Source organism: Podarcis bocagei (genome assembly GCF_964188305.1).
Source record: "Podarcis bocagei genome assembly, chromosome: 5".
Taxonomy (NCBI): Eukaryota; Metazoa; Chordata; class Lepidosauria; order Squamata; family Lacertidae; genus Podarcis; species Podarcis bocagei.
In genome coordinates, this window is record NC_138129.1 from 45,643,570 (window position 1) to 45,668,980 (window position 25,411).

The window sequence follows — 25,411 nt, forward strand, 5'->3', positions numbered from 1 at the left end:
CTTCTCACTATATAGAAGGGTCTGGCAACTTCTGTTTCAGTGTATCTGAAGAAGTGTGCATGCACACGAAAGCTCATACCAAGAACTAACTTAGTTGGTCTTTAAGGTGCTACTGGAAGGAATTTTTTTATTTACACTGCAATTTAACGCACTTAGCCTTCATTTAAAAACAACAACAGGCTAAGTACTTTGAATGTGTTGTATGCAGAAGATTCTTACCGTGTCTTATTCAGTGCTCCCTCCAACAGGGGCAAGGACAGGGCCAGTTAGGTTTGATGAGGCCCTATGCTACTGAAGGTAATGGGGCCCTTTATATGCCCAGCTGTAGGTTTTATTTGGTTTTTTATCTTAAAATTTTGAAAATGTACATTCAGGGTTTTTTTAAAAAAAATATTTGGGGCCCCCAACAGAATGGGGCCCTAAGCTATAGCTTGTTTAGCTTATACCTAAAACGGGCACTAGGCGAGGAAATGGAGCGGTGCAGTTACAAGTTTAGATTCACAACCCACGTCAGGGTGGGAACTCGGCGAACAGCCTGCAAGCCTTCCATCTTCCTCCCTAAGTAGCTGAAATGCGGAGATAACGACACAGCCTTAACTAGCTAATGGAATGGAGAAGTACCCGCGCAATGCGCTATTTGAGCAGCTAAGCCTTATCAATCGCCTTATGCAATTCTCTTTTCCCGCCTCCCATGCAGAAGGCTAAAGAAATCACACCCATATAGATTTTATGCCCGTTTGGCAGCCTCAGGGAGACATAATCACTTTCCCGACAGCCTTTCGCAGCTGAGCGGGATTCTCAGAAGCGGGCCTTCTCCTTCTCTGACTTTCGGTTTCAGCGCGCGCGTTTTCGCCGGCTCACTTCTCCTATCTGCCTGCAGGGGAGAGCAGAGCCCGCGCCAGGGTTACTGTGGGTGACAATCGTACACAGGCAGGAGAAGAAGCGGCGTTTATTTGGAGCGCCTTTGGGCGCCTCTTCCTCTTTTCGGCAGCCGAGGCGCTGAGAAGAAGTTAGGGAGGCAATAAGCAACAAATCGAGCGAGTTTTCTCCTCTCTTTCTCTTTCAATGGGCTGCACTCGTCTTTTCGCAACCCCGAGAGGCTTCAGCCAGGTTTGATCTGGTGCGGGACGCGCAGCGCGTAGCTCTCCTTCCAACCACGTTTCTTCCAGCAAAAGAGAAACAGCGTTGGAGCTAAAAGGTAAAGACTTTTGCAAGGTAGAGGCTATAATAGACCTCTGGGAAATGAAGTTCATTCATGTAACTCCACCCCCCCCTTAAAACAAAAGCTGATACTATGGAAATGCATCCCTGTTCTTTGAAACAGCGATTGTATGAAGGGCGGGGCGGAGAGCGACCAGTTGGGTTTGTGTTGCGTTGAGGAAGATGCTTTCCTTAAGTAAGAGGCCTTCTTGTTGGGAAGGAGAAGGGTTTCCCTTTTTAAAAATACCCGCGCAGAATGGCAAAACTAGTTTCCTAAATATTGTGATTGCCGTATTTTGTAAGGTAGCTGCACATGGGCACAGCCAGGACTTTTGTTGGGGGGCAGAACCGACGTGATTGGTCAGTTAAATATTTCTATTTTACTTGATCTGGGGCTATGCCCATGTAGCTGCACAAGTTTTTAGTCTAGGGCTGGTCGTTTCAGAGGTATTGTTCCCCTCTCCTTCAGTGCTAACCGTTTAAGTTATACTACTACAGAATTTTAACTTTAGTGGTTTCAAGGGAGTTGTAGCTGTTTTGGGCCGTAGCCAGGAGTTATTTTGGGGGTGGGCAGAACAGAGTTATCTTTGACAAAATTGGTTAGTTTAAGTATTTTTATTTATTTACTTGATTTAGGGGGCGCAGCTGCACCCTCTGGCTACGCCCATGCCTCAGGCCCTCTGATTTTGTATGTGGTGTTATAAGAAAAACTGCTCCCTTTCTCTTATGGGATATTCCGGAGCCCGTATAGAGTCCTTAAGTGGGCTCCCTATGGGTGGGTGAAAAAAACAGGCCAACCAGAGTACCGTCTTTTTCTGTGTATAAGACACCTCCATGTATTTTTGGGGACTCAAATTTTAAAAAATGGGGGGAGATGGCAGAGAGTTGTGCTTTTTTTGCGGAGGATTGCCCAGAGTTCTTACATTTCTTATGTTCTCCATCTCGCCCTTTATTCACTGTGATTTGCAGCAACTGGTGTTCAGATTGCTTACTCCCGCCGATACCCAAATATGTAGTATGCAGCCATTGTGGTTGGTAGCCTTACGCACCGTGAATTTGTCTAATCTTTAAAACCATCCAAGTTGGTGGCCTCATGTAGAAGCAAATTTAATTTAACTATGTGCTGCGTTGTTACCCTTCGAAAGGAAGGTCTGAAAATACGCCTCGTCTTTCTTCCCAGTTCAAGACAAAAGGTGTTGTGGAAAGAGCAGCTTTATTGTTTACTGCAGCAAGAAAGGAAGGTGACCCAGTGGAGAATTCCAAAAGCTGGGGCCGCAATACAAGAAATCAAGGCATCTATAAGGCATTCTGAATACACGAAGCCCTCATGCCTGTATCATCTCTGCAATATTATTGGTTACAGCAACATGTGAACAGCTCATGGTTCTTTACCTGGCCTTCCAATTAGGCACCCCATATTTCGAGTTGTTTTCTATCTAAAACTCCCTGTATCTTATCAAGGTCTCTTCCTCAATCGGGGATTGGGCTATATGATCCTCTTCCAACCAGGGTGGATAAAAATCAATGATTTAAAAAATAAATAAATCAGATTTTTAAAATTTAAATCGTTGTTTTTTTTAAAAAAATGCTTTTGGAGGAAAAATCTTTCTAAAGAGAGTTTTCTATTTAAGTTACATTATAGTCCAAAGGCTATTCATCAGGAAATAAGGATTTGTTTTTCATGTGTGCTAAACGTAGCCTAAGTTTTTGTTTTAAATTGTTTAACCACATCAGTTTACAAACATGGATACATATGCTATAATGTTATTGTTTTAGTTAAATAAATTGTTTAAATTGTTATTAAGGAAATGATTATTTTTCTCCTTCTTGCAAAGTACAGCAGAAAATTTGTCCAAATATAAGCAGTTAACTTTTTAAACCTCACAATAATTTCATAATTATCGGTCTATGTATTTCTAATAGTATAACCAAATTGGTAATTTTTGATATAAATGTAAAAACGACACTGAAAATTTATTATTCCAAAAATGAAACCTTCATCTGGTTGTAAATACTGTATTAAGATTATAGCAGCAAGAATTAGTCTTTCTGTAAAAAAATGATTTAAATCAAGTCTTCACTGACTAGTGATTTATGTCATGATTTAAATCAAATCCACCCTGCTTCCAACTCTGCAGTTCTATGATCTTCCAGCTGGCTCTGGTCAGTGTAATTGACTCTGTACCAGCCTTTCCTTTACACCAGTATGCATACCTAAACTCTGTTAACTGGGTGGGGGGTCCTACAAGTGCAACATGCTCTCCTCACTTGCAAATAATGGCACAGCTTTGGTAAACTGAAAAGAATAACAAAAATACAGAGAGACGCATACCGTATTTTTCGCTCTATAACACGCACCCGACCATAACACGCACGTAGTTTTTAGAGGAGGAAAATCCGTAGGCATGCCACCCGTAGGCATTCCCTCCATAACACGCACAGACATTTCCCCTTACTTTTTAGGAGGAAAAAAGTGAGTGTTATGGTGCAAAAAATACGGTACAATACAGAAAGGCACATTCTAAATTGGGCAAAGGGGCTACCTATGTGGCTATTTGGCTACAGTGTGAAGATGTACTTTCTTTTGTCTGTCCTAAATAATTCAACATTCAGCTTTCTTGGATGACCCCTGCCTTCTAGTACAATGAATAAGGGAGAAATAAACCCTCTCTATCTACTTTCTCCACACCATGCAAAAGCCTATAAACTTCTGTCATGTCCTCGCTATTCATATTTTTAATAAACTGAAAATATTGAAATCTTTCCTCATAGAGGAGTTGCTCCTACCCTTGGATCATTTTGTAGCTCAAATCATTCCATATGCAGACAGCATGACAAAGTTTGGCATTAGGATGATGGATAGAAGACAGAGGAGAAGAACTGGGTTTAACCAGTGTGGCAGACTGTTAGCTCCACAGGCTAAGTTTGACAATGATACCAGCTGAATTCTTCGTGACGGCAAAATATATATATGTGTGTGTGGATCTTGGTGAGCACCACGTAAGGACTTTGCAGGCACCATTTATCATTTCATGATTACTCTAAATGGCATCTTGTTGCTTTGCTCTGGGCAGGATTCAGCTACTGAGCCCTTTCAGTGGAAGTCTTGTGCAATGACGTCCGCTTGCACAATGCAGATCCCTCCCTTCCCCCCACATGGGAGAGTTGGGAGAACCCCAAAACAGTGTGCTTAGGGGGGGTTTGAGGGCATCATCACCTCGCCAGCTGAAATGCCTATGCAGATGGAACAAACATTCATCACAGCACAAGACTGATTTCCACCATATATAGCTAAAGCACATTTATACCACTTTTAGAATCATGGCTTCCCCTTAAGAATCCTGGCAACTGTTGTTTACTCCTAGTAGAGCTACAATTCCCCTAGCAACAAACTACAGTTCCCAGGATTCTTTGGAGGAAGCCATGATTGTTAATGTTGTATAAGAGTGCTTTAAATGTATGATGTGGATGCAACCTTTCTCACAGCTAAAGTCTGCCCACTTCTGATCTAGATAGCAACAAAGTGAGAAGCTATGGGCAACTCTTGAGTTCAATTATAAACTAGAAATACCATGCTTTGTTTTAAAAACAATTCTGCCATCTTCGCTTGAGTACCTTTGTGCATAAGCAGAGTACAGTGGTACCTCGGGTTACGAACTTACTTTGTTCCGGAGGTCTGTTCTTAACCTGAAACTGTTCTTAACCTGAAGCGTGTTTTTGCTAATGGGGCCTCCTGCTGCTGCTGTGCCGCCGGTGCGCGATTTCTGTTCTCATCCTGGGGCAAAGTTCTCAACCCGAGGTACTACTTCCGGGTTAGCGGAGCTTGTAACCCAAAGCGTTTGTAACCCAAGGTATCACTGTAACTTTCTGTTTTAAAGCAGATACTCCCTCCACTTTCTGGGCATGCCCCAGATCAGGTGTGTGGACACTTTACTCTTTCAGATGTTGTTGAGTCCCATAGTTCTAGTCATTACCTGTGTTTGTTAAGACTGATTGAAGTTGTAGTTTAGCAACAGCTGGAGGGCCAAATGTTTCCCAGCCTTGCCCTAGAACCTGGAATTGATGCTTTTATCTCAGTCTGATTCCCTAGTGCAGAGCCTAGGTCGACTGGCTGAATGTGACCTAAGATGACAGGCAGCTGTTCATCTGAGGAAGGTGGAGGCTTGGCCTGTACCCTGAATTGCCTAGTTAATTTGCACAGTAGTGGCTGAAAAGCTAAAGTATCCTGAAATGTCTTTTTTTATCTCCTTCCACAGGGCTTGAAATATGGAGAGGGGTTACCCCATGTTCTGGGGTAGGCAGCAGTATGGACCTGGGTTTTATGCAGCCGTAAGTTGTTGTTGCTGTTTTGGTTAAGTCTTCTTTACCCTCCCCAACACTGTCTTGATCTTTGGTTGACTCAAGTAGTTTTAACATATATTTATGCTGTAAAAGAAACAGAATATCTATTACTAAAAGCTGGAGCAATCTAGAATGGCTTTTGTCCCTAAGGAATGAAGATAACATGCAGGAAGCTTGATCATTTTCTGTAGAAAAAGAGCTTTAACAAAAACTTTTCTACTGTTGTTTTTTGCTCAATAATATTTACCAATTCTAAAAATGAGTTGTTTCATAAAATTAATTGGGAACACAATAAATGTACAGTGGTACCTTGGGTTAAGAACTTAATTCGTTCTGGAGGTTCATTCTTAACCTGAAACTGTTCTTAACCTGAGGTACCACTTTAGCCAATGGAGCCTCCCACTGCCGCTGCATCACTGCCGTGTGATTTCTGTTCTCATCCTGAAACAAAGTTCTTAACGCGAGGTACTATTTCTGGGTTAGCAGAGTCTGTAACCTGAAGCGTCTGTAACCTGAGGCACCACTGTATATAATACCAGTCAAATTGTAGTTTTAAAGTTTTAATTAACAGTGCCTTCCTATAAAGACGTTGTGGAGTTCAGTATACCCAAAGTATCAGTTTTTGCTGAATCAGTCTGAGTTTTAAATCTAAAGAAAAATATGGATTCTAAAGCAAATTGCATTGTTTAGACTGTACAGCATATTCTAACTCCCTGTTCCAATGCTTCCAGTAAGCATCAGCTAGCAGAATCTTAGGAGTCAGCACTCACAATACTCTACCTTGAACACCATTCTTTATGATGGGGAAAGGGGGCCTGTGGCCTTCCAGGCAGTGTTGGAATATAACTTCCAATATACTTTGAGTAGAAATGGGTCAAAATAACATCTGACATGGCATGGGGACAAAGGAGGAAGGAAAGAAGCAGGGCTGGCAGCATTGACCAATTAATAATCTAAACAAGAATCATCAAGTAAGTTATAAAAGTTACAAAGGAGGGAAACGGGGGTTGCTGCATTGCTTCTGGTACCTGAGATTTGGAGGTGAGCTATCCACTGTTAGTAAGTTTCAGTTCTTGCATTTGCAAAACTGTTCTTTCCCTTTTCCTGTTTTGACCAGTTAGTCTAGTTGTGGGTTAGTAACAGAGTGAAATGTTTTCCCCTGTCCAGAATTCACAAAATGAAAACTATTGGAGAAACTCTTGGGATTGGCAACAGGACAACAACTATTGCCCAGATACACCACCTGCTTGGTAAGTGACTTCTGCATTTTATTTTTATTCATATTATATATGCATATACACATATTTGTCCCCACTTTTTCAAAGTATAATATAAATTAATGACAAAAATTAAGTTAATAAACAAACTAAAAACTAATAAAAAGATGCTAAACTTTAAACTTTCTAAGAAGCAGAACATGAATATGTTTGTCCCACACTTTTAACAAAATGTATTTTCATAGTAGCTTATGAATTAAAATTAAGTTATGAAGCAACATAAAAACTAATAAGACGTTAAAATTAACATTTCTAAAAAAGCAGCACAGTAAGCTCAGTAGGCTGTTGGTCCATCTAGCAAGTAAAAACTACAAAACATCCATTGGTCATGCTGGCTAGGAGTGATGGGAGCTGAAGTTGTACCACATATGGGTGGCTACAGATCCCCATCCCTGGGCTATGCTGAGCTGAATCTACTACGGTGACTTGACCAACAGCTCATGATTGATGGCAGTAGAGGCAACTTATGCAGAATACTGTGTTTGTGTTTCTTCAGGGTACATCGTGGCAAACCTCGCAACTACAGCGTTGCTTACCGAGGCCGTGGTTGGAATCACTCTCAAGGGTATTTCAGTGGGGCACATTCCAGCCGAGGCCATCATAGAGGAGCTAAAAGCAGATCTTCAAAAGGTTTGGTTTTGTAGGGAGGAGAATGGTACATAAGAAAAAGGGAGTAGTGCTAAATACTTGGGAACAACAACCAAAAACAGAGGCAAGGCTGAAAATATATATGTGGGATTGAATATTGGACCATCTCCTTCTCTGATCCCCTACCCATTTCACAGTTATGTGGTGGTCTGTGTCCCCATAAAATCTCACTCATCCATGCTATGTTTGTGGTTGAATGAGCACAGTTTTATTTGTGATAGTTTTGTTTTTATCTTGTTTTTATCTTTTAGGAAATGTTACTGAATGCCACTTTTAAATTATTTTTAGATTTTTATTAAGTGGTACAAACATGAACAAAATAATAATGTGGCAAAATGTCCACGTTATCTGCTTTGGGGTTGTATTTCTGTGTTTCAGTTGTACTAGTTCACTTCTCCTAATATCAAAAGCTTGCTTTTCACTAGAACCAGCCTCCCTGGTTGAGAGAATGGCCCAGCTAGGCTGACCTGTTTGGCTCATCGAGCTTCCAAGATCTAGGATCTGCAGTTGAAGCCCGAAGCAGCTAAATAAAAAAGGAGAGGTTCTGGGGCTCAATTCTGCTAGGAGTGCCTGTTCCAGATGTGTGGCAGGGACAGCTTTGTGCTTAGAGAAAAGACCCGGGCATTTAGCATGTACACAAAAGTAGTCTTCGTTAATATTGCTTCAAATATCCCAGAGTGGAGATCTAGAGCTTGTCCACACTTGACTTTTGCCCTGTGCTCTCTAGGCACAGGTCTGCACTTTCCCAGTCCTTGTCTGAGGGCTTTTTTGTCACACTTTCCTCAGGAGAACCTGATCTTTACCACTGAATTGAGCAAATTGCCATTTGCTTCAATTCAGCGGTAAAGCGTAGGTTTTCATGGGGAAAGCAGTGGGGCAAAAAATAATGTTTGGACACAAACCTGGAAAGCCTGGAGCTGCCCTTAGAATTGTAGAGTAAAGCTAAGGTTGGTGAGCCCCGAGTGAAGACTGGCTCAAATTAAAAGCTTGTCATAGATTTCCTGCTCTGTAGATAAATGCAGTGGTACCTCGGGTTAAGTACTTAATTCGTTCCGGAGGTCCGTTCTTAACCTGAAACTGTTCTTAACCTGAAGCACCACTTTAGCTAATGGGGCCTCCCACTGCTGCCGTGCCGCCAGAGCACGATTTCTGTTTTCATCCTGAAGCAAAGTTCTTAACCCGAGGTACTATTTCTGGGTTAGCAGAGTCTGTAACCTGAAGCGTTTGTAACCTGAAGCATATGTAGCCCAAGGTACCACTGTACAATAAATAACAGCAGGAGTTTTCAGGAATATGTCGTAAGAAACTGCATTCTACCCAGTCACACTATAGCTGGCAATGGCTCTCCAAAGCTTCCAATAGAAACTTTTTCTAGCTCTACCTGAAGATGCTAGGATTTGAAAGTAGCAGCCTCATGAGTGCAAAGCATTTGCTCTATCCACTGAGAGAGTCTCTCCTCTCTTTTACCTGATCTTTGGAACAGCATGTCATCTATCTAACTGAAACTCCAGTACTCATCCATTTGCCCTGAAAAGACTTAACAAAGCAAAGTTGTCCCACACATCCAAACTCTCAGGTTGTGGCAGAGGCATTGCATGCTGAGTTTGTTTCTCTGTCTGCAGGAAAAGGTCGTTCTAAAAACTCATCCCGTTCCTCGTGCTTAATCAATATGACGGTAAGCGATGAACCTATGCTGTGGCTAGTTCCTACAGGGAGGGTGTCTCTTACACGTGTGGAAGAGATCAAGGGATGGTGTGATGTGGGGCAAAGTTTGGGAAGAAGATTTCTCATGACTGTGTGGCTGGTCTGTATGGTTGTAGAAGTCGCTAACTAATTCAGACTGCCTCTGAGATACACAAGCAAAAATTGCCATTTTGCCTCTTTTTGACATCCCACTGTTCAGGGTTTTGTCAACATTATTTTTCAACAGAGCTCTTGTGCCTTGAACAGCTGTCTAACATGGGAATAGCTAGAGAAGCTTTCCCCATCACTTCATGGCAGCACCAAAGGCAGGGGCAGGGGGAGGCTTCACCTGCTACATTTTTGTTGGTAAAGGTGCTGAAGCTCTGTCAAAACAAGCTGGAGTTCACAGCACTAGACTCATCTTTCTATTCCTGTGCTACAGCCAGATAAAAAGGGAAATAATTCTCAAAAAACTGGAGGACCATCAGCAACACCAGAATCTAAACAAGGGCAGAAGAATTCAACAAGTTTGATGAAAGAAACTGACACATCCAAGGTAATTGTAGGAGAAGTCTGGGCCACCTTGCAACAGGTAGTTCCTGAGGATGGTGGTGAGTTCTCGATCTGTGAAGGGATGTTTTCCCTGTGGTTTCTCAGAGCAGTAAGAACTTGTAACATTTTGAAGAGTAACATGGCTTTACCTGGTTGCTGAGGGAATAAAGGTTTATGTATTAACTGAATAGAAATGTAGATACAAATCCTGGAACTGTGTTCTGATGTGGCTTATTTAACAAAATCTGCATACTGCTTGATTGAAAGGAAACCTCTAAGTAGTGTTGCAGCACTTTGGGAGCTCATTTCTCTCTCATCTCCCCTCCCCACAATCAATGAGAGTTATTTTTCTTCCTCCTTCCCTTCCTCCCATGATTCCATCTAGATCTACCTCCTGTCTCTCTCTTTCACCCCTCCCTGCCTCTGCTGTGGGGCGTCTCTAGCACAACAGACCCCAGCAGAAAGTGTTTCTTGAAGTCAGTGTTTATTGCTTGTAACTTCAGTCCTCACTTAACTGGGCCAAAATCCCCCTCTCCCCCGGTGCTACAAAGGGAAAATGGATCACTTGATGTTGTAGTGTTATCAGGCGATTGATGGATGAGCCAGCCTGCCCATCTTTCAAAATGACCCACCGAGGGTGGGGGAAACACAGCATCTGACCCACCAGCTGGCTCCAGTTCTCTGGACCCTGATCTGTCCTAATACTGTTTCTTATTCTGACTGGCAGTGGCTCTCCAATGAAATAACCTTGCAATCCTTCTCATAGTTCTATAATTCCCAAGATTCCTTGGGATCGAAAACAGGTTTTCAGTGAGTGTTTCCAGAGCCGTGTTGGATCCTAAAGCAAACACAGCACTGGCAGCAGTAATATAAGTGTCCCTTATTTGCACATTTCCCCCTTCCTGCTTGGCATTTCTTTAGGTGGATCAGAAGTCCAGCAAAACCATCATGTCTGCAAAGGATTTCAGTTTTCATTTGCCCTCTGTTTCCTCAACATGCCCACAGAGCAAACAGGAAGTGCCATCAAAGGAAAAAGAAGAAATTGAGGTAAACAGCTCCCTACACATTACTAAGAGCAGATGATATGGGATATGGGTGGAAGATGGCATCCCTAGTGACCTCCATGTCTCTATTAAAGGTCACAGTGCATCACATTTTCGCTGCATGAGAATACTTGTGTGTTGGCACCTCGTTGGAAGCTTTCGTCCATTTAGCAGTGTTTCTGGAAGCAGTGGTCAGCAATTGAAGCTACACTTTGAGAAAAACACTCACAGGCCGTGTACAATTTACTCAAGTGATTTATTCCTTGACTGGTCATAAATGCATCATGGTAGCACTATTTACAATCATAATAGCAATAGCTGTAACAGCATACTTAGGTTCCAATCCTATCTCTTTAGCAATGACGTAGGCAGACACAGTCTATCAGTAGTCGTGATGCAGCAGTTTGCAGACAGCATTTGTTGGTCAGTCATCTGTGAGGGTTTCATCTCAGTGTAACTTCAACTGCTGACCACTGCTTCCAGAAACTCTTCTAAATGGACAAAACTAACCCCCCCCCAGCCCTATATGTTTTCACCTATTGATAGCTGGGCACCATAACCCTGAAGCGAGCATATCACGTACATAGCTGTCCGGTCTGCTGAGTTGCTGAGCCTGCATAATCATGTTCCCACAGTCTCGTCCGCAAGGCTGGTTATGCCCAACATGAGCTCAAGATAAGGGAAGGCCAGACGTATCTTGAACTAAATGTAGCAACCTGAGAGGCTCCCAAGAGCTCAAAAATATCACAACAAAATCCCATTAAAATTGGTATTGGCTGTTGTGACTGGGAGAAGTTTACATCAGGTATAAAGCTGGATGTAAGTATTCTAAATAATAATAATAAACCCACACCTTAGCAGTAATATTTTATTGGGATACAAGGCCATTTTTGTTCAAGTATCGTCTCTTAACACTGGTTAGGTTAAATTCAACTCTCCACTGAGAAAGCAGTCATCCTCATCATTCCTACATTGTAGGGGGTTGGACTCAATTATCCTGGGGGGTCCCTTCCAACTCTATAGTTCTGTGATCATCATCCTCTAACGAATCTCTGAAGGTCAAGTTGGAAGACAGTCAGACCTCTGAAGACCCTCCCAGTGAGACTGCTCCTTTGTCACCTGTGCATGCTCCATCCAAGGCAGCAGAAGGTCTTCCAGCCACAGTAAAGGAAGAACCTGTGGTGGTATGAAAAACCTTCTCTTTTTCATTTGCATAGGGGTGTGGATTCTTTGGCTTCAATTTCACTGCTGTTAGTATTTTGTTTGTTCAGCCTACCAATGTACAAGTATGCCCATGTGTTGGAGTAGTCCTGAGCAGGAGTGAGTAGTGGGGATTTGTGACTTGTTTTTCTCTGGGCTGGGACTCTTCCAGGCATAACTTGTTCCTCCTCAGCAGTTGAACCATGTGCTCCTCATGAGACTGGAGAGCCCAACTCTTGCTCAGGAAGTGTGAAAAGGGAGCTGGTATTGTTCCGTTAGCTACCTTTTTCATTCTCTCTTTGTGTGTGGTTATGTACATACACATGAAGGAGAAAGCTCAAATTTTCTTGTGTCATTTGAATCTTGTGTCATTTGAATCATTAGTCAGTTTGGAACAATGGAATCAGCCATTGAGACTGGTTATGTTTAATTAAAGGTTAATGAATGAAGACAACTACTTAATAATTAGTTAATGTTAAGTAGTTAAGATTTGCCACAGTGGGTTGTGATTGCGACAGGATGCCTTGATGTAACTATATGATTGGCTGAGTAGACACCTGTGTAACAGAGAACTCTATACAAATGCTATTTATTCTTACCAAGTTGGAGTTGTCATACAATTAGTGACAGGAGATTCTTTTAGATCAGAGCGTTTTCAAGAAAAACAAAATGACCCAAATCTTCCTAGAAATAACCCTTTATTGATTAACATTTAATAACTAATAAGAACTCATTCTCCCCTCTCATTCATACTTACCAGATGGGTGGACCCACTAAAAGAATTTATCAGTTTCTTTTAAGAGTCTTTGGGCGGCCACCTCAGCAGCAGGATAGCAACGCCTTGTGCCGGGGACTTTCCAGCTTTTATATAGTTTCAGGTTCGATCCCTGTATGGGACAACTACACCTTCTTGTATTGCAGGGGGTTGGACTAGGTGATAGCTTCTGCCATGCTGATTCCCCCTATTATCTTCATGAATAGCTATTTGTCTCAGCATGTCCTTTGAGGACAGTTACTTGTCTCAGCATGCCCTCTGACACATCCAAACGTCTGGTACATCCTTCTTTACCATCCTGTTCATTATGTTACATTAACTGGTTCAGCAGTCCCTTTTTCTTCTTCAGAATCTATTTCTATGTTCAGAATCAAACAATCTCTTTATCTTTATCTTCAGAGTCACATGCCATCTGACTTTACTCACTCATATCCATTCATACTCTGAGACCCTCACAGGCCTCACAGAGTCGTCCTCTGAATTTTCATGGAAGCTTATTTTTTGCTATTTGCACACACACCTTCTCCAGACTGGGGTAGTGTTGGATTAGGCAGAGACCTCCCTATGCCCAGCTCTCCTGGTTAAGGAGGCTTTTGCTGGCTGGATCACTACTGTGGGGAGCCAGTGGAAAGATTGAAATGTCCCCACCCACCCCCTTTGCGGCCTTTTATACTTTCCTCCAGTATGTCTTCTGGTGCTGCCATTGTCAAACAAGAACTGCTGGTAATTTGGACTCCTCCTGCCACACTCTCCTTCATGTAATGTTTGTGTATAATCTCCAGTTGTGTTAAAGCCCATGGGCATACCAATTAAACTCTTCCTTCCTATAGCCTTGCTGCAGTGGTGTACTCAAGTGTATTCTCTAGAGGTTCCTCCTGTTTTTGTTTTTACTTCTCCTGAATGCTCTACAGGATTTCTTTCCTTTCTTCATGCCCACTGCTGCTTCATCTTTCTCTTCCCATGCCCTTACGTCAAATAAACTCTCTTAGAGGTCACATCTTCAGCCCAGATTTGCAAACAGAATACAAGTTTTACTTTGCAAACCAGATGGGTAGCTAGGATGAGAAAGGTGAGGTATAAGTGCTTTGTTTTTTCATTCTGTATTGCTGTTGTATAATCCCTTAGTAGTGATTTCTACAGCCATATTATATGAGATGTGCCTTTTAATGAGCAGGGAGGCTGGGGTGTGAAAATGAATGAACTTGAGATGTTCTGGGTCTGAAGGTTGGGAAATTATCATCTAACGGAAGGAGGAACAGTTGGATATCATCCTGGATAATCATCCTTTGAATAATCTTTTTATATATAAACTGACAGACAGAATATTGAAAGCCCTTTTTATTTATTTCTCCTATTCTTATTCTTCTTGCTTCTTTTTCTTCGTGGCTGTGGTACTGTTTGTGTGTATCTAGTTGGGTTCAAAGAGAAGAGGGGATTCTCACTCTTAGTAATAAGATTGTAAAGATTGCTTGGGATATAGGGATACTCTTGTCTTGTTGAAGTCTTCTCTCTGAAGCTTGGGCTGAGTTCCACTCCCCACTGGAACAACAGAATTTCTCCTTCCCTATACAACTTTGCAGGTGGAGTTGAAAGATAGGCAGGCAGCTGAACAACCTCCCAGCCAGGCCTTACCTTTTCCATCTGCTGAAGCATCTATAGAAGACCAGTCACCACTTGTGACCACAGAAGGCATTCATACTACAAAAAAGGAACTGCCTGTATTGGTATGAACAGCTTTTTCCCCCCTTTGCAAGTCAACCATTTGGGTGAAGTAAGCAAGGATGAAATTGGTATCCTGCCTATTGTTTTGGAGATGAGGGCTTTATTCTCAATTAGTTAGCTGTCACCATTGAGTTGATTGCTAGAAAACTGCTGCCCATCTTCTGCTGAAAGTTCTGTGAATATCTGCCTAGGCCTAGGACATTATTTGGCGCTAAGTTCTTAGTTTATTTGGAGCTGGTATTTTACAAAAGACTGCAAATGTGTAAACCTTGTCATGTTTTGGAGTGGTCCTAAAAAGGGATAAGCAATGAGGCTGTTTGTACTCCACAAGGATTTATCAAATCTTGATAAATTTGTTGTTGTTGCTTTAAAAAATGGATATTTCTAGCCCTTTCAAGTGTGGAGGCAAACTTGTGAATAAGATGACAGTTGTTGGGAAGTTATGCACAAACACTGTTAATGGTTTGGAGAATATTCTGGGTTCAGAGAAAGCATGAAAACAAATGGTTTGTTTTAAATTCTGACCCTGCCACAAACCATGTTTGTTTTGTTCCTGATAAACCGTGATCTCAAACAATGAGTTGGAGCTGATCAGCAAACTGGAGTTTGTATTAACTGTGATTTGCTCTTATTTCTGCATAACAGCAAACCAAGTATTTGATTTTTCATTATTTGTGGGCTCCTTAAGTGTGTAGGATATTTTCATCTTACCTTTTAAAACAGGATTTTCATTTTCATTTTTCTTTGTTTTGTTATATGCCAGTTTTAGTGTATGTGATTGATTGTAAGTTGCTTTGAGTTACCTTGCTAAAAAAATGACAGGTAACTTTAATAAATAATAATCCACAGGCTGTTAACAGACCACAAGCCTATCTAATCTTGTCATGTGATTTAGGGTTTGCATTAACTGAAGCCATCAAGTAAAATCACTTTGGGTAGGATCCAATGATTTCATTGCATGAGTGGAATGGCTTTTGCTTGTGCAGTGGGGCTTTCCCACATCTCAGGTGTAAGATCTTTTAAAAAATATTTTTTTAACTCAAATCACATAGCAAAACAAATGGGGGGGAACAGTTTTTAAAACAAAAGGGACATGAGTTTTGTTTAAGTTTGCCGTGACTTTTGTGAGCTAAAGCTGTGGGAGGAATAGCAAAAGGAATGTTTGAACTTTGCAAAGCCACTGCAGTGGCTACAATTGCTTTTCATGCTTTTTGTTCCGTTTTCTGTTGATGGCAATAGAAGCATGTTTATGAAGTACTTGAATTGCCCTTGCATGAAACATTCAGGCATTATATTTTGTCATATTGATTGCAATTAGGATCTGATCCCTGCAAACCCAGTTTCTTTCCTAACATCCTAATATTTTTTTCTCTCCTGAAGCTGGAAGCCATACCACCCAAAGACGATTTCAGCCACGTTGGCTCACCTCCCGCTGTAGAAATACCATTCCTTTGTGAGACCACAAATGATAATCGTTCAGAAGGAAAGGAAGACATTGAACTGGTATTAAATTACACTCTCCTTCTTTCCCTGGAAGTAAACTGCTTTTGTAAGGATTCTAAAGTCAGAGTTGGTTAGTCTTTTGCAAAATATCAAGTACGGTAGGAGGAATAGGGAGGAGGGTAAATCAACTTCTGTTGCATTGCTACAGAGCCAAACTGTCTTCTTTTAATTTTAAATCACATAGGATTCAGAGTGAGAATCAAGGAGGGGTGAAATTCCAGCATGCCTCACTGCTTTGGCCAAGTTTCCAGTCCAATATTTATAGCCTTAAAATGTTCTGCATCAGCTTGTTATGTTACAAGTAACTGAGATAATGTGGGAGGAATTGGCAAAGAGGGATGGGGGAATGTGTGTCCTAGAAATGAGGAAACAATACTGATAATTTGTGTTTCACTATCCAGTCATTTACTCGTCTCAGACTATTCTAACCCTGTTTTCACTTGAAACTGATACAGAACCAAATCACCAGCAGTCTTAAGAATGAAGACCTCCCAAGTACCCTGAGTGATGTTCATGTTGTGCCTGTGCTGGTGAGAGAGAAAAAATATGAAAAGGTAAGACTGCGGGAGCTTCTTCGTGTCTTTGATCCCTGAGAACATGGCTGGGCCTACTTAATATATTCTGAATAATAATAATAATTTTATTACTTATACCCCGCTCATCTGGCTGGGTTTCCCCAACCAATCCATTTGTATCCATTTCTGCAAGGTATGGTAGAAAATCCCAAAGAGGCAACTCAAATGGAACTTTTCAGGCATTCTATTTGGTCATATTGATTGCAATTAGGATCTTATCCCTGCAAACCCACAGTCCTTAATATTTATTTCTCTCCTGAAGCTGGAAGCCATCCCACCCAAAGAACATTTCAGCCATGTTGGTGTTGGTGCTTCTGGGTGGGAGACGGCCTTCTTCTGGCACTGGTCCAAAACACATATCACAGCATTCACTCCTCCGGATGTTCAAGCAAGCAGCAGAGCTTAGAAGAAGCTGAGACCAAGGATATGTAGCATCTGGGTTTAGTGATTTATTTACAGGATCAAAATAAAGAACAGAGCCATTATGGCATGTCTCTTCTCTGAGAGAGGACGACAACAACAGAACAAAGAACAAAGAAGACAGAAGTGGCGTACAGTTCCTTCTGTTCACACGCTTCCAAAGAATGGAATGTCAACACACAGAGCATGTGATCTAGTAGTCACACACTGCAGCACAAGAGAGAATGAAACTCCTGACAGTTGGCTCACCTCCTGCTGTAGAAATACTATTCCTACCTGAGACCACAAATGCTAATCGTTCAGAGGGAAAGGAAGACATTGAACTGATATTAAATTGATGGGAAGTTATCTTTCTGTACATTCTTTTCTCACCACCCTGGAATGTTCAGTTCACATTGAGTTCACAGCATATCAATCATTAGTAATTGTTTGATAAGGAGGTTTTCATGCCTGTCTAACTCTGTGTTCCTTTTCCCAACCTTTAACCTATTGATGATTAATGTCTTATATGCAACCCTTATTTGTGTTAACCAATCAGCAACAAGCACATACGTGGCAATGCTGTAATATTCAATAAAAGGGACTCCCCGAGAGATGCCTCCCAGATGACACTTGCCATTCGTCTGTCGTTTATTTCAACCCAACATTAAATTACACTCTCCTTCTTTCCCTGGAAATAAACTGCTTTTGTAAGGATTCTAAAGTCAGAGTTGGTTAGCCTTTTTCAAAATATCAAGTACGGTAGGAGGAATAGGGAGGAGGGTAAATGAGGAGGGTTCTTCTGCAACCTTCTAAAAGAGTTAAAATTTCCATCTTAAAGTTAACTTTGGGTTATGGCCGGTTTCTACTGCTCTGTGGCTTACTGGGAAACACATATTGCTTACTCAGGTGTATCTTTAATTTACATGATGGAGAATCCTGTATCTGGCAGGAGGAAAGCCACTTGCTGAGCTGAGAGGATTACCTGTTGTAAAATATTGACCAGGCGAATCCTCTTCTCACCCCAGTGTTTATCAACTCCTGTTGTATTGCTACAGAGCCAAACTGTCTTGTTTTAATTTTAAATCACATAGGAATCAAGGAGGGGTGAAAGTCCAGCACACCTCACTGCTTTGACTAAGTTTCCAGTCCAATATTTATAGGCTAAAAAATGGTCTGCATCAGCTTGCTATGTTACAAGTAATTGAGATAATGTGGGAGGAATTGGCAAGAGAGATGGGGGAGGGTGTGTCCTAGAAATGAGGAAACAAAACTTCATTTGTGTATCACTAGCCAGTCATTTACTCGTCTCAGACTATTCTAACCCTGTTTTCACTTGAAACTGATGCAGACCCAAATCACCAGCAGTCTTAAGGATGAAGACCTCTATCAGTCCTCTGCTGTGCTAGCTACTAGCTCCTCCAACCTCCCAAGTACCCTGAGTGATGTTCGTGTTGTGCCTGTGCTGGTGAGAGAGAAAAAATATGAAAAGGTAAGACGGAGAGTGACTTCTGATTTGGTGTCATGGAGGAGGCTGGAATTCCATCGCAGCCGTTTGCACGGGTAATTAGAGGCTGAGATTGGAGTAATCAGCCTCCCAACTCCCCCAGGGTCAGGGGTGGCAGTCTCATCCTCATTTGCCCAACACCTGGCCCCAAATCCGGAAGGAATGAGGGGGCAGGGGCCGCTGGATGGAAAGCACCGTGCATTTCTTGGCAACTCTCCAAAGTTGCCTCTGTGAGCAACAAACTACAATTTCTTAAGATGAAAAATCGGATTTAAGTCATGGACATGCTCTGAGTGAGGGGGGAGAAATTACTCTGCTAATTAATTCAGCCATTGAGGTGCTAAAGTAGAAGAAGGATTATCATCTGCATGGAGCTGGTGTGTCGGAACGGAAGGGGGGGTGAGCATTCTTTGTTTCACTTCGATACTTCGTTTTGCTATGTTACTTGGCAAAATCTCCTCTGGAAGGACTGACTACCGGATTATTTATGCAAGCAAGCGAGACTGGAGAATATTGCATTTACTGATGTAATATGGTTCTAACGATTATTAACTGTGTGGAAATGGCTTTGCAAGCGAAAAATCAAGGCTGTTGGCATTAATTGCTTGGACGAGATAAGGTGGAGAAACTTTGGACATATGCCTGGTACAACTGGCAGAAAGTCAGATCTCCTCCATATTGGAATGTTGCAAGCAACTATAAAAATCAGAAAGTGAAAGTGGAATGCCATAGCTGGATTGGAAGCACAAAGAAAGAAAGAGAAAGAAAGAAAGAAAGAGAAAGAGAAAGAAGGAAAGAAAGAAAGAAAAAGAAAGAAAGACATAAGAACCCACACAGAAACACACTGTTTTGATTTATCTCGCTTGCCGGATGAACTCAGAGGTTGTTGAAAACAATGAAGGATTAACATCAGAATGACTTATGGGAACTATCGGAAATGACTATGAAAAGCAACAGAAATTGTTGAATGGTTTCTTTAAATATTAAGGTTCATTATTGTTTCACAAGATGTGTATCTCTTTAAAGGCCAGAGCAAATAACATGACCTATTTTTACAGCTGTGAAGCAGTATAGCAGGTGCTGTTAAGTTGTGGTAATCAAGCAGTGTCAGAAATTGGGTATAGTATATAAAGAGCAGCATGTAGCTCTCTCAGTACCCTGTTGAATGGGTCATACTCATACCTTCTGCAGCACAACTAATCTGCATAATAACCAACAGAAATATGAGATGATTCGACCCCCCCTGACCTCAGAACATGGGAAGTCCGCCAAAAAAATTATAATTTGGTATAACATTTGGATTGTTTGATTATTGGATAATTTGTATAATTTGGAATTTTTAATGTGGTTTGATTGGATTGTTAAAATGGAAAATTTAATAAATATCATTTATAGAAAAGAAAAAGAAAAGGTAAGACTGCGGGAACTTCTTTGTGTCTTTGATCCCTGAAAACATAGCTGGGCCTACTTAGTAAATTTTGAATAATAATAATAATAATAATAATAATAATAATAATAATAATACTTATACCCCACCTATCTGGCTGGGTTTCCCTAGCCAATCCATTTGTAACCAGTTCCGCAAGGTGGGATAGAAAATCCCAAAGGGGCAACTCAAATGGAACTTTTAATTCGGCTTCTAGTGCTTAATTAACAAGGGCTTTTTCCACACTATGCATTTTACTGGGGAAAAATACCACAGCAAATATAATGAACAAAATGTTCCCCTTTCATACTTTCATTTTTTAGCTTGTCCTTTTCTGCCTGCTGCCATCTCAGAACCTTCAGAGTCATTTCCTTCCTATTACCACGTAACCCTTCTCTCAGCTGTGGTGGTTTTTATTCTCCCCCCCCCCCCTGGGCTTGAGGAAGATGTCTCTTCTTTCACTAGGCCCTGCCTTCCCCAAGCATGGCAACAATTCAGAAGCTCCTTTGTGTGGCCTCAGTACACTGCTTCCTGTGGGGTAGAAATGGTGGTAACAATAAGGGGCAGGATCTTACCAGTGGGATGTTCTTTTATTACCTAGAAGAATATTGCTTATCCTTATATTTCATTGCTGTCCTCGTTCTCCAATCTGGCATCATTAATCTTCCTACCCTTATTCCTGGGAAACTGCTTCTTTCCAGGCTGAAAATGTATGGGCACCTGAAGATCGTCAGGCGCCACCCTGCAATGTGAATGAAGCTGTAAAGTGTCACAGAGTCTCTGAACATGACAGTGACTTGGTAAGTTGAAAAATGATGAACATTATTTTTATGGAGGGGGCTGTAGGTGGAGAAAGAATAGAATCAAGAAGGCAGGCAAGGGGTGGAAGGAAAATAGCTGGAAAGAGAGGAGCAAGAAAGAGAAAAGCAACTCTCTATCTAACCTCTGGCTTTCTAGACGTTGTTGGACTAAAACTCCCATCATCCTTTATCATTAGCCACACTGGCTGGGGCTGATAGGAACTGTAGTCCAGCAACCTCTGGAGAGCCCAGTGTTCCCTACTATTGCTCTAAAGGACATGAAGGGGAGTATTAAAAAGATAATGGGAAAACAGGGACACTCTCACTAGTCTTCCGGTCACAAATAAAAATGTGGCTTTCAGGGCATCCTAAATGCATGACTGTGGTTTTAATCATTGTTTGTAAGGATTCTGGGATAATCAAACTAAGAGCACTAATGATTGGGCTCTACAAGGAAAGGATGGGAGACTCAAAACTGAGACAAGGAAAGGGTCCTCGGAAGAGAGCTAGGGAGGGATAGAGAAAAAGGAGACAGCTTATAGCACCAGGCAGCAGTGAGTGCGTGAGTCCACAGTCCTAGCCCAGATCAGGAAAAGTTTAGCTGTGTCTGCTTAGCATTTGGGTTCTCCTGAGTTCTCACTGAAAGCAGTAAGATATTTAGGAAAAGGGGAGATTTGTTTTATATTAACTTATATAAACTTCTTAGAGATTTTTAGCAATTAAATAAATATTGTCAAATGAACAAAATTGCTATTGTACCTTATTTGATCACCCTGCTCTTTTGCCAGGTGCTCTCACAGTCCCCACCTCACAGCCTCATTTCCTGTGATCAAAAAAGCGATACTGAAAGATGGCTGGAATACTGTTCTAGTTCACCAAAGAACCAACACAGCAGTGATTTGAGGCATTCTAGCACAAATAGGACTTCAAGAGAGTTGCGTAGTCAGCGTTCAAGATCCCCTCACAGACGAGAGCGATCCCGTGGAAGCAGCGACTGGTCCCCTCGTTCACAAAAGGGCCAGCACAGCAGTGATTCACAGCATTCTAGAGCAAGCCATGCCTCAAGGGAACTGCATATTCACCGTTCAAGATCTCCTCACAGACGAGAACGATCCCATGGAAGCAGCAACTTGTCCCCTTGCAGGCAAGAACATAACCCGAGATTCCCTCAAAGCTAGAGGGCAGGGCTAGCTCATCCGTAAGGTGGAATGAGGCTGCTACCTCAGGCGGCAGAAGCATCAGTGCTTGTGGGTACCCCTCTGCCAGCGGCAGCAGAGAAGCGGAAGCAGCATCAGTGCTGATTTTGGCCAAGATCTCATGCAATTTCAGGTGAAATCTCACTCAAAATCGGTGCTGGTGACAGTGCTGCTTCTCCACCAGCAGTGGAAGTAGCAGGGCAGACAGCACAAGTGACGGCAGGGTGGCCGGGCTTGGCAGAGTGGCACTTCCCGTTTCGCCTCAAGCCGCAAAATGGGACAAGCCGGTCCTGCAAGAAGACTACAGTTCTTGGAACTCAGTGGGGGAACACCAGGGTAGCTGGCTTCTGTTTTAGAAACTGGGTAGTTTTGAATCATATGAAATGATATTGATGTCAGGCATAGAGAAGAAAGGAGTCTGAGATAACTAGGATAATTTGGAGACTTCTTGGTGGTGCTTATGCATTGAAAGAAATGAGCCATGGGAAATGGGGGGTTCTCTTGCAAAATAGGATAGAGTGAAAGGATTCCAAATTGAATGGGTTTCAGGCTGAACTCATGGCTACATTTGGACTGCAAACTGAAATGAAACTGGCTTAGCTATTTGGCTTCCCCTGGTGAATCAATGGGGACTGTAGTTTTGTGCAAATTAGTCTTAGCCACCCACCTTACCAGTTGGCCTGTTCCTAGAGTTTTGGGATGCAGGGAAGCAGCAACAGTCAGGCTCTTGATGTGGTGTTCAAAATGCAGGCAGGCGCAACTTTTCAAGTGAGTCATGTGCTTCTTTTCACAGGAGAGAGCACTCCAGCTTCTGTCACTGTGGATATTGCTACAATCCACACCGAAAGAATTTATACGAGAGAAATTCCCCTCCCTCTTACTTGGTTCAGAAAAGAAGTCATCGCTATTCCCCAGAAGGTTTGTTTTTATTGGGCAGTTTCGAATGGGAATCTTCATGTTCCAGCTGAAGGGACTAAGATATTAGTGTTTACAATATTGTCTCCTTGGCATGAAAGGGTCCTCTCCAAGCTGTGTAGCCTTTTGGATCAACGTTTGATGCTCCCATTGTGCCAGTCGCATTTTGCCACTGGCAAGCAACCTTTTGTGACTGTATGGAGATGTCTGGGAGCTATGGGTGCACCTAGGATCTGCACCCTGCCTGGCTCCAGTCGGCTGGTCTGCCAGACACAGCGGGAGCAAAAGGTGCATGTCTTTTGCCGCTGCTCTACCCCGCAAAACACCTGGTTCACCAAGCAGAGCAGCAGCAAAAGACATGTCTTCATGGAAACAGGGCTTCATGGAAATAGGAATCACAGTGAAAGAAAGCAATATTTCAAATGCTGTTGCAGAGATGACTGGGTATTCTCTCAGAGAATTCAGGAATGTGTAGAAGGCCCCTTGTCAGATAAATGTCAGTGTGTGAAAGAGCAGGTTTTCCAACATAGCAAGTCTATCTGACTGTCACATAACTGAGGGGCTTTGTTACCCAAAGCATTTGGTAAAATCACTTTGTCTGAACCTGTTTGGACCCAGGTGTACTGAAAAAAGGGAGAAACCTTGAAACACAACTTGGTTCGTAAGCAGCCACAGTTCTCTTTCAGCTTAGATAAAAGATCAGAGACTCTCATTCCTGGTACTGGAATGTGAGCGAGAGAGATTTTGGTGCCAAGGAAGGATCTAGATAAGATCTTCCTCCCAGCAAATGGTGCCTCTGTAAACTTTATGGTCTGGGTCTTGTCAGTTTCCTCAATTAAGATGATACAACAAAGCAAAAGGTTGCCTTTTGGCAGTGAGGGATTGATGTTACAAAGTATCCTGGCTTGGCTGTTGGTAAGGGCAAATGGGGTTTTTTAATTGGGGTGCATAGGGGTGAGATACTGAAAGAGTTGCAGTGCTGACAGGGGAAGAAAATGATATATGTGAGGAAGGGAAAAGGGTTTCCTTCTTTCTTGAGGCCCTTTGTTTTTTGCTCTTTCCCTGAACTGAGTATTTCATAGATTGTCTTCACATGTTGTTTTTACGGTTATGCTTACATACATTTCCTCATTTTCCCTTTTTCTATTAACATGCTTTCTTACTGTTCAGTTCTTTTTATATTACATTTTATAATTGGTTTTTTTCTGAGTAAATTCTTATTTCCCCCATTTGGCATTATATATATTTGTTGTTGATCTTCTACAATTTATATCTTTTTCATAAACTATTTCTTTCAAATTATTCAATGTTTACAGCAGGATTTCCCTTAAGTTTAAAAATGAATTTTAAAATATTCTTTAGCCTAGTTCTTTTTAGACTTCTTATTGAATTAATTTTAATCAATAATAGGATAATATCAATAATATAGCAGCTTAACAGAGGATATTTTGAAGCAATGTTAATAGAACTCTATATAACCTTATTCTCTTGTCATTTTATGCCCTTTCTATATAATTATTCCATGGATATAACTCTCTTTTAAATATTCCTACACATTTTATTGTTGATCTTAGAGTTTCAACATTTGTATGCTGCAATACCAGTAAAGCTCTCAAGTCCATTTTATACATAATCTGGCACTTGGGTCCATTTCCAGTTGCACTTCTTAGGTCACTAGAGCCAAAAAAAGAACTTGGTCTTTAATCACCATTAGCGTTCTTTTATCCCCAGAGTTAGGAAGCCATGTCTCCCCACCCACAAAGCAAAATGCTGTCTAACATCTCTGTTTTGCAGAAAGAAGTGAATTGTACGAAGCACCACATTCATACAGTCGTGAGAGCCCCAGAGAGGTAAGAGAAGATGCCTATATCTTACCGGCTTAAATTGGCATATGCTTGATAATTGTTGGCATCCATCTGTCTCAAAAGACAATGGAGTGCACCTCTGGAGGTGAGGTCAAACCATTGGAGAATCACAGCACCTGCAGTGGCTGCAGAGACTGGTAACTCATAACAGCTGCCTTCCTCATTGTTCTTGCTGTGCTAGCAGCACTGAAGTGACCTCTTTAGGATGCAAGATTGGGCAATGTGTATGGAGATCCTGGGCTGCCCAGGCAACAAGACCTCCACCCCACCCCCTTGGCCTTGCCAAAAGAAAGCAGAGCACTACATATGGCACCAGTTTGGCTGCAAGAGTTGCCAGAAGGAAGTGTAGAAGGCACCACCCAGCCATCTTAGGGACTCCACTCTGGATTTGTGTAGAGTTTAATTCTTAGCCTTTTCTTCTCCACAAGGCAGCATGTTTTGCTTCATTAAGCTGTGAATAGATCTCTGACAATATCAGTGGAGGTGTTTGAAAGAGAGCTGAAATAAGATTCCTGTTCTCCCTGTCTCTCAAAATGAGCCCTTGAGCATGTACAGTTCATGTGCCACTACAGTGGTACCTTGGTTATCAGACGTCTCTGTTGCCGAACGTTTCAGTTTTCGAACGCTGAAAGCCCAGAAGTAAATGCTTCTGTTTTCGAACGCACCTTGGAAGTTGGAATGACTTCTGCTGCATGTATCTGTTGTTTTCCACAATTGTCTCTATTGAATTGGCAGACCGCCCTTTGCGCCTCAATTTTCGAACCTTTCGGAAGTCGAACGGTCT

At 41.9% G+C, this 25,411-nt stretch overlaps 1 protein-coding gene and 1 long non-coding RNA gene across 7 annotated transcripts in view; one reads left to right on the top strand and one right to left on the bottom strand.

The window, feature by feature from the left end:
• Positions 1–521: 521 nt before the first annotated feature.
• Positions 522–25,411, top strand: part of LOC308587900 (uncharacterized protein) — a 29,685-nt gene continuing 4,795 nt past the window's right edge. Inside the window, exons 1-16 of one of the 5 annotated variants that reach the window (XM_081195824.1) lie at positions 522–1,198; positions 5,457–5,529; positions 6,709–6,791; positions 7,315–7,448; positions 9,089–9,141; positions 9,592–9,705; positions 10,623–10,748; positions 11,803–11,928; positions 14,300–14,443; positions 15,822–15,944; positions 16,400–16,498; positions 18,270–18,410; positions 20,553–20,651; positions 21,440–21,795; positions 22,641–22,765; positions 24,557–24,612. In XM_081195824.1, the coding sequence (XP_081051950.1) occupies positions 5,467–5,529; positions 6,709–6,791; positions 7,315–7,448; positions 9,089–9,141; positions 9,592–9,705; positions 10,623–10,748; positions 11,803–11,928; positions 14,300–14,443; positions 15,822–15,944; positions 16,400–16,498; positions 18,270–18,410; positions 20,553–20,651; positions 21,440–21,795; positions 22,641–22,765; positions 24,557–24,612 (1,842 nt within the window). In that variant the 5' untranslated portion in view covers positions 522–1,198; positions 5,457–5,466. Of the gene's footprint in view, positions 1,199–1,355; positions 1,561–1,626; positions 1,648–5,456; positions 5,530–6,708; positions 6,792–7,314; positions 7,531–9,088; positions 9,142–9,591; positions 9,706–10,622; positions 10,749–11,802; positions 11,929–14,299; positions 14,444–15,821; positions 15,945–16,399; positions 16,499–18,269; positions 18,411–20,552; positions 20,652–21,439; positions 21,796–22,640; positions 22,766–24,556; positions 24,613–25,411 lie in introns of those variants that run through there. The other 4 variants (XM_081195825.1, XM_081195827.1, XM_081195826.1 and 1 more) reach the window with 4 other exon arrangements.
• On the bottom strand, positions 20,423–25,019 carry LOC308587942. 2 transcript variants are annotated; one of them, XR_014008567.1, is made up of 3 exons: positions 24,638–25,019; positions 21,411–21,474; positions 20,423–20,593 (listed from the first exon to the last, which is right to left on the bottom strand). It is a non-coding gene; the product is annotated as an uncharacterized lncRNA (long non-coding RNA). The 2 variants fall into 2 exon arrangements; XR_014008568.1 differs by lacking the exons at positions 20,423–20,593; positions 21,411–21,474 and adding an exon at positions 24,296–24,436.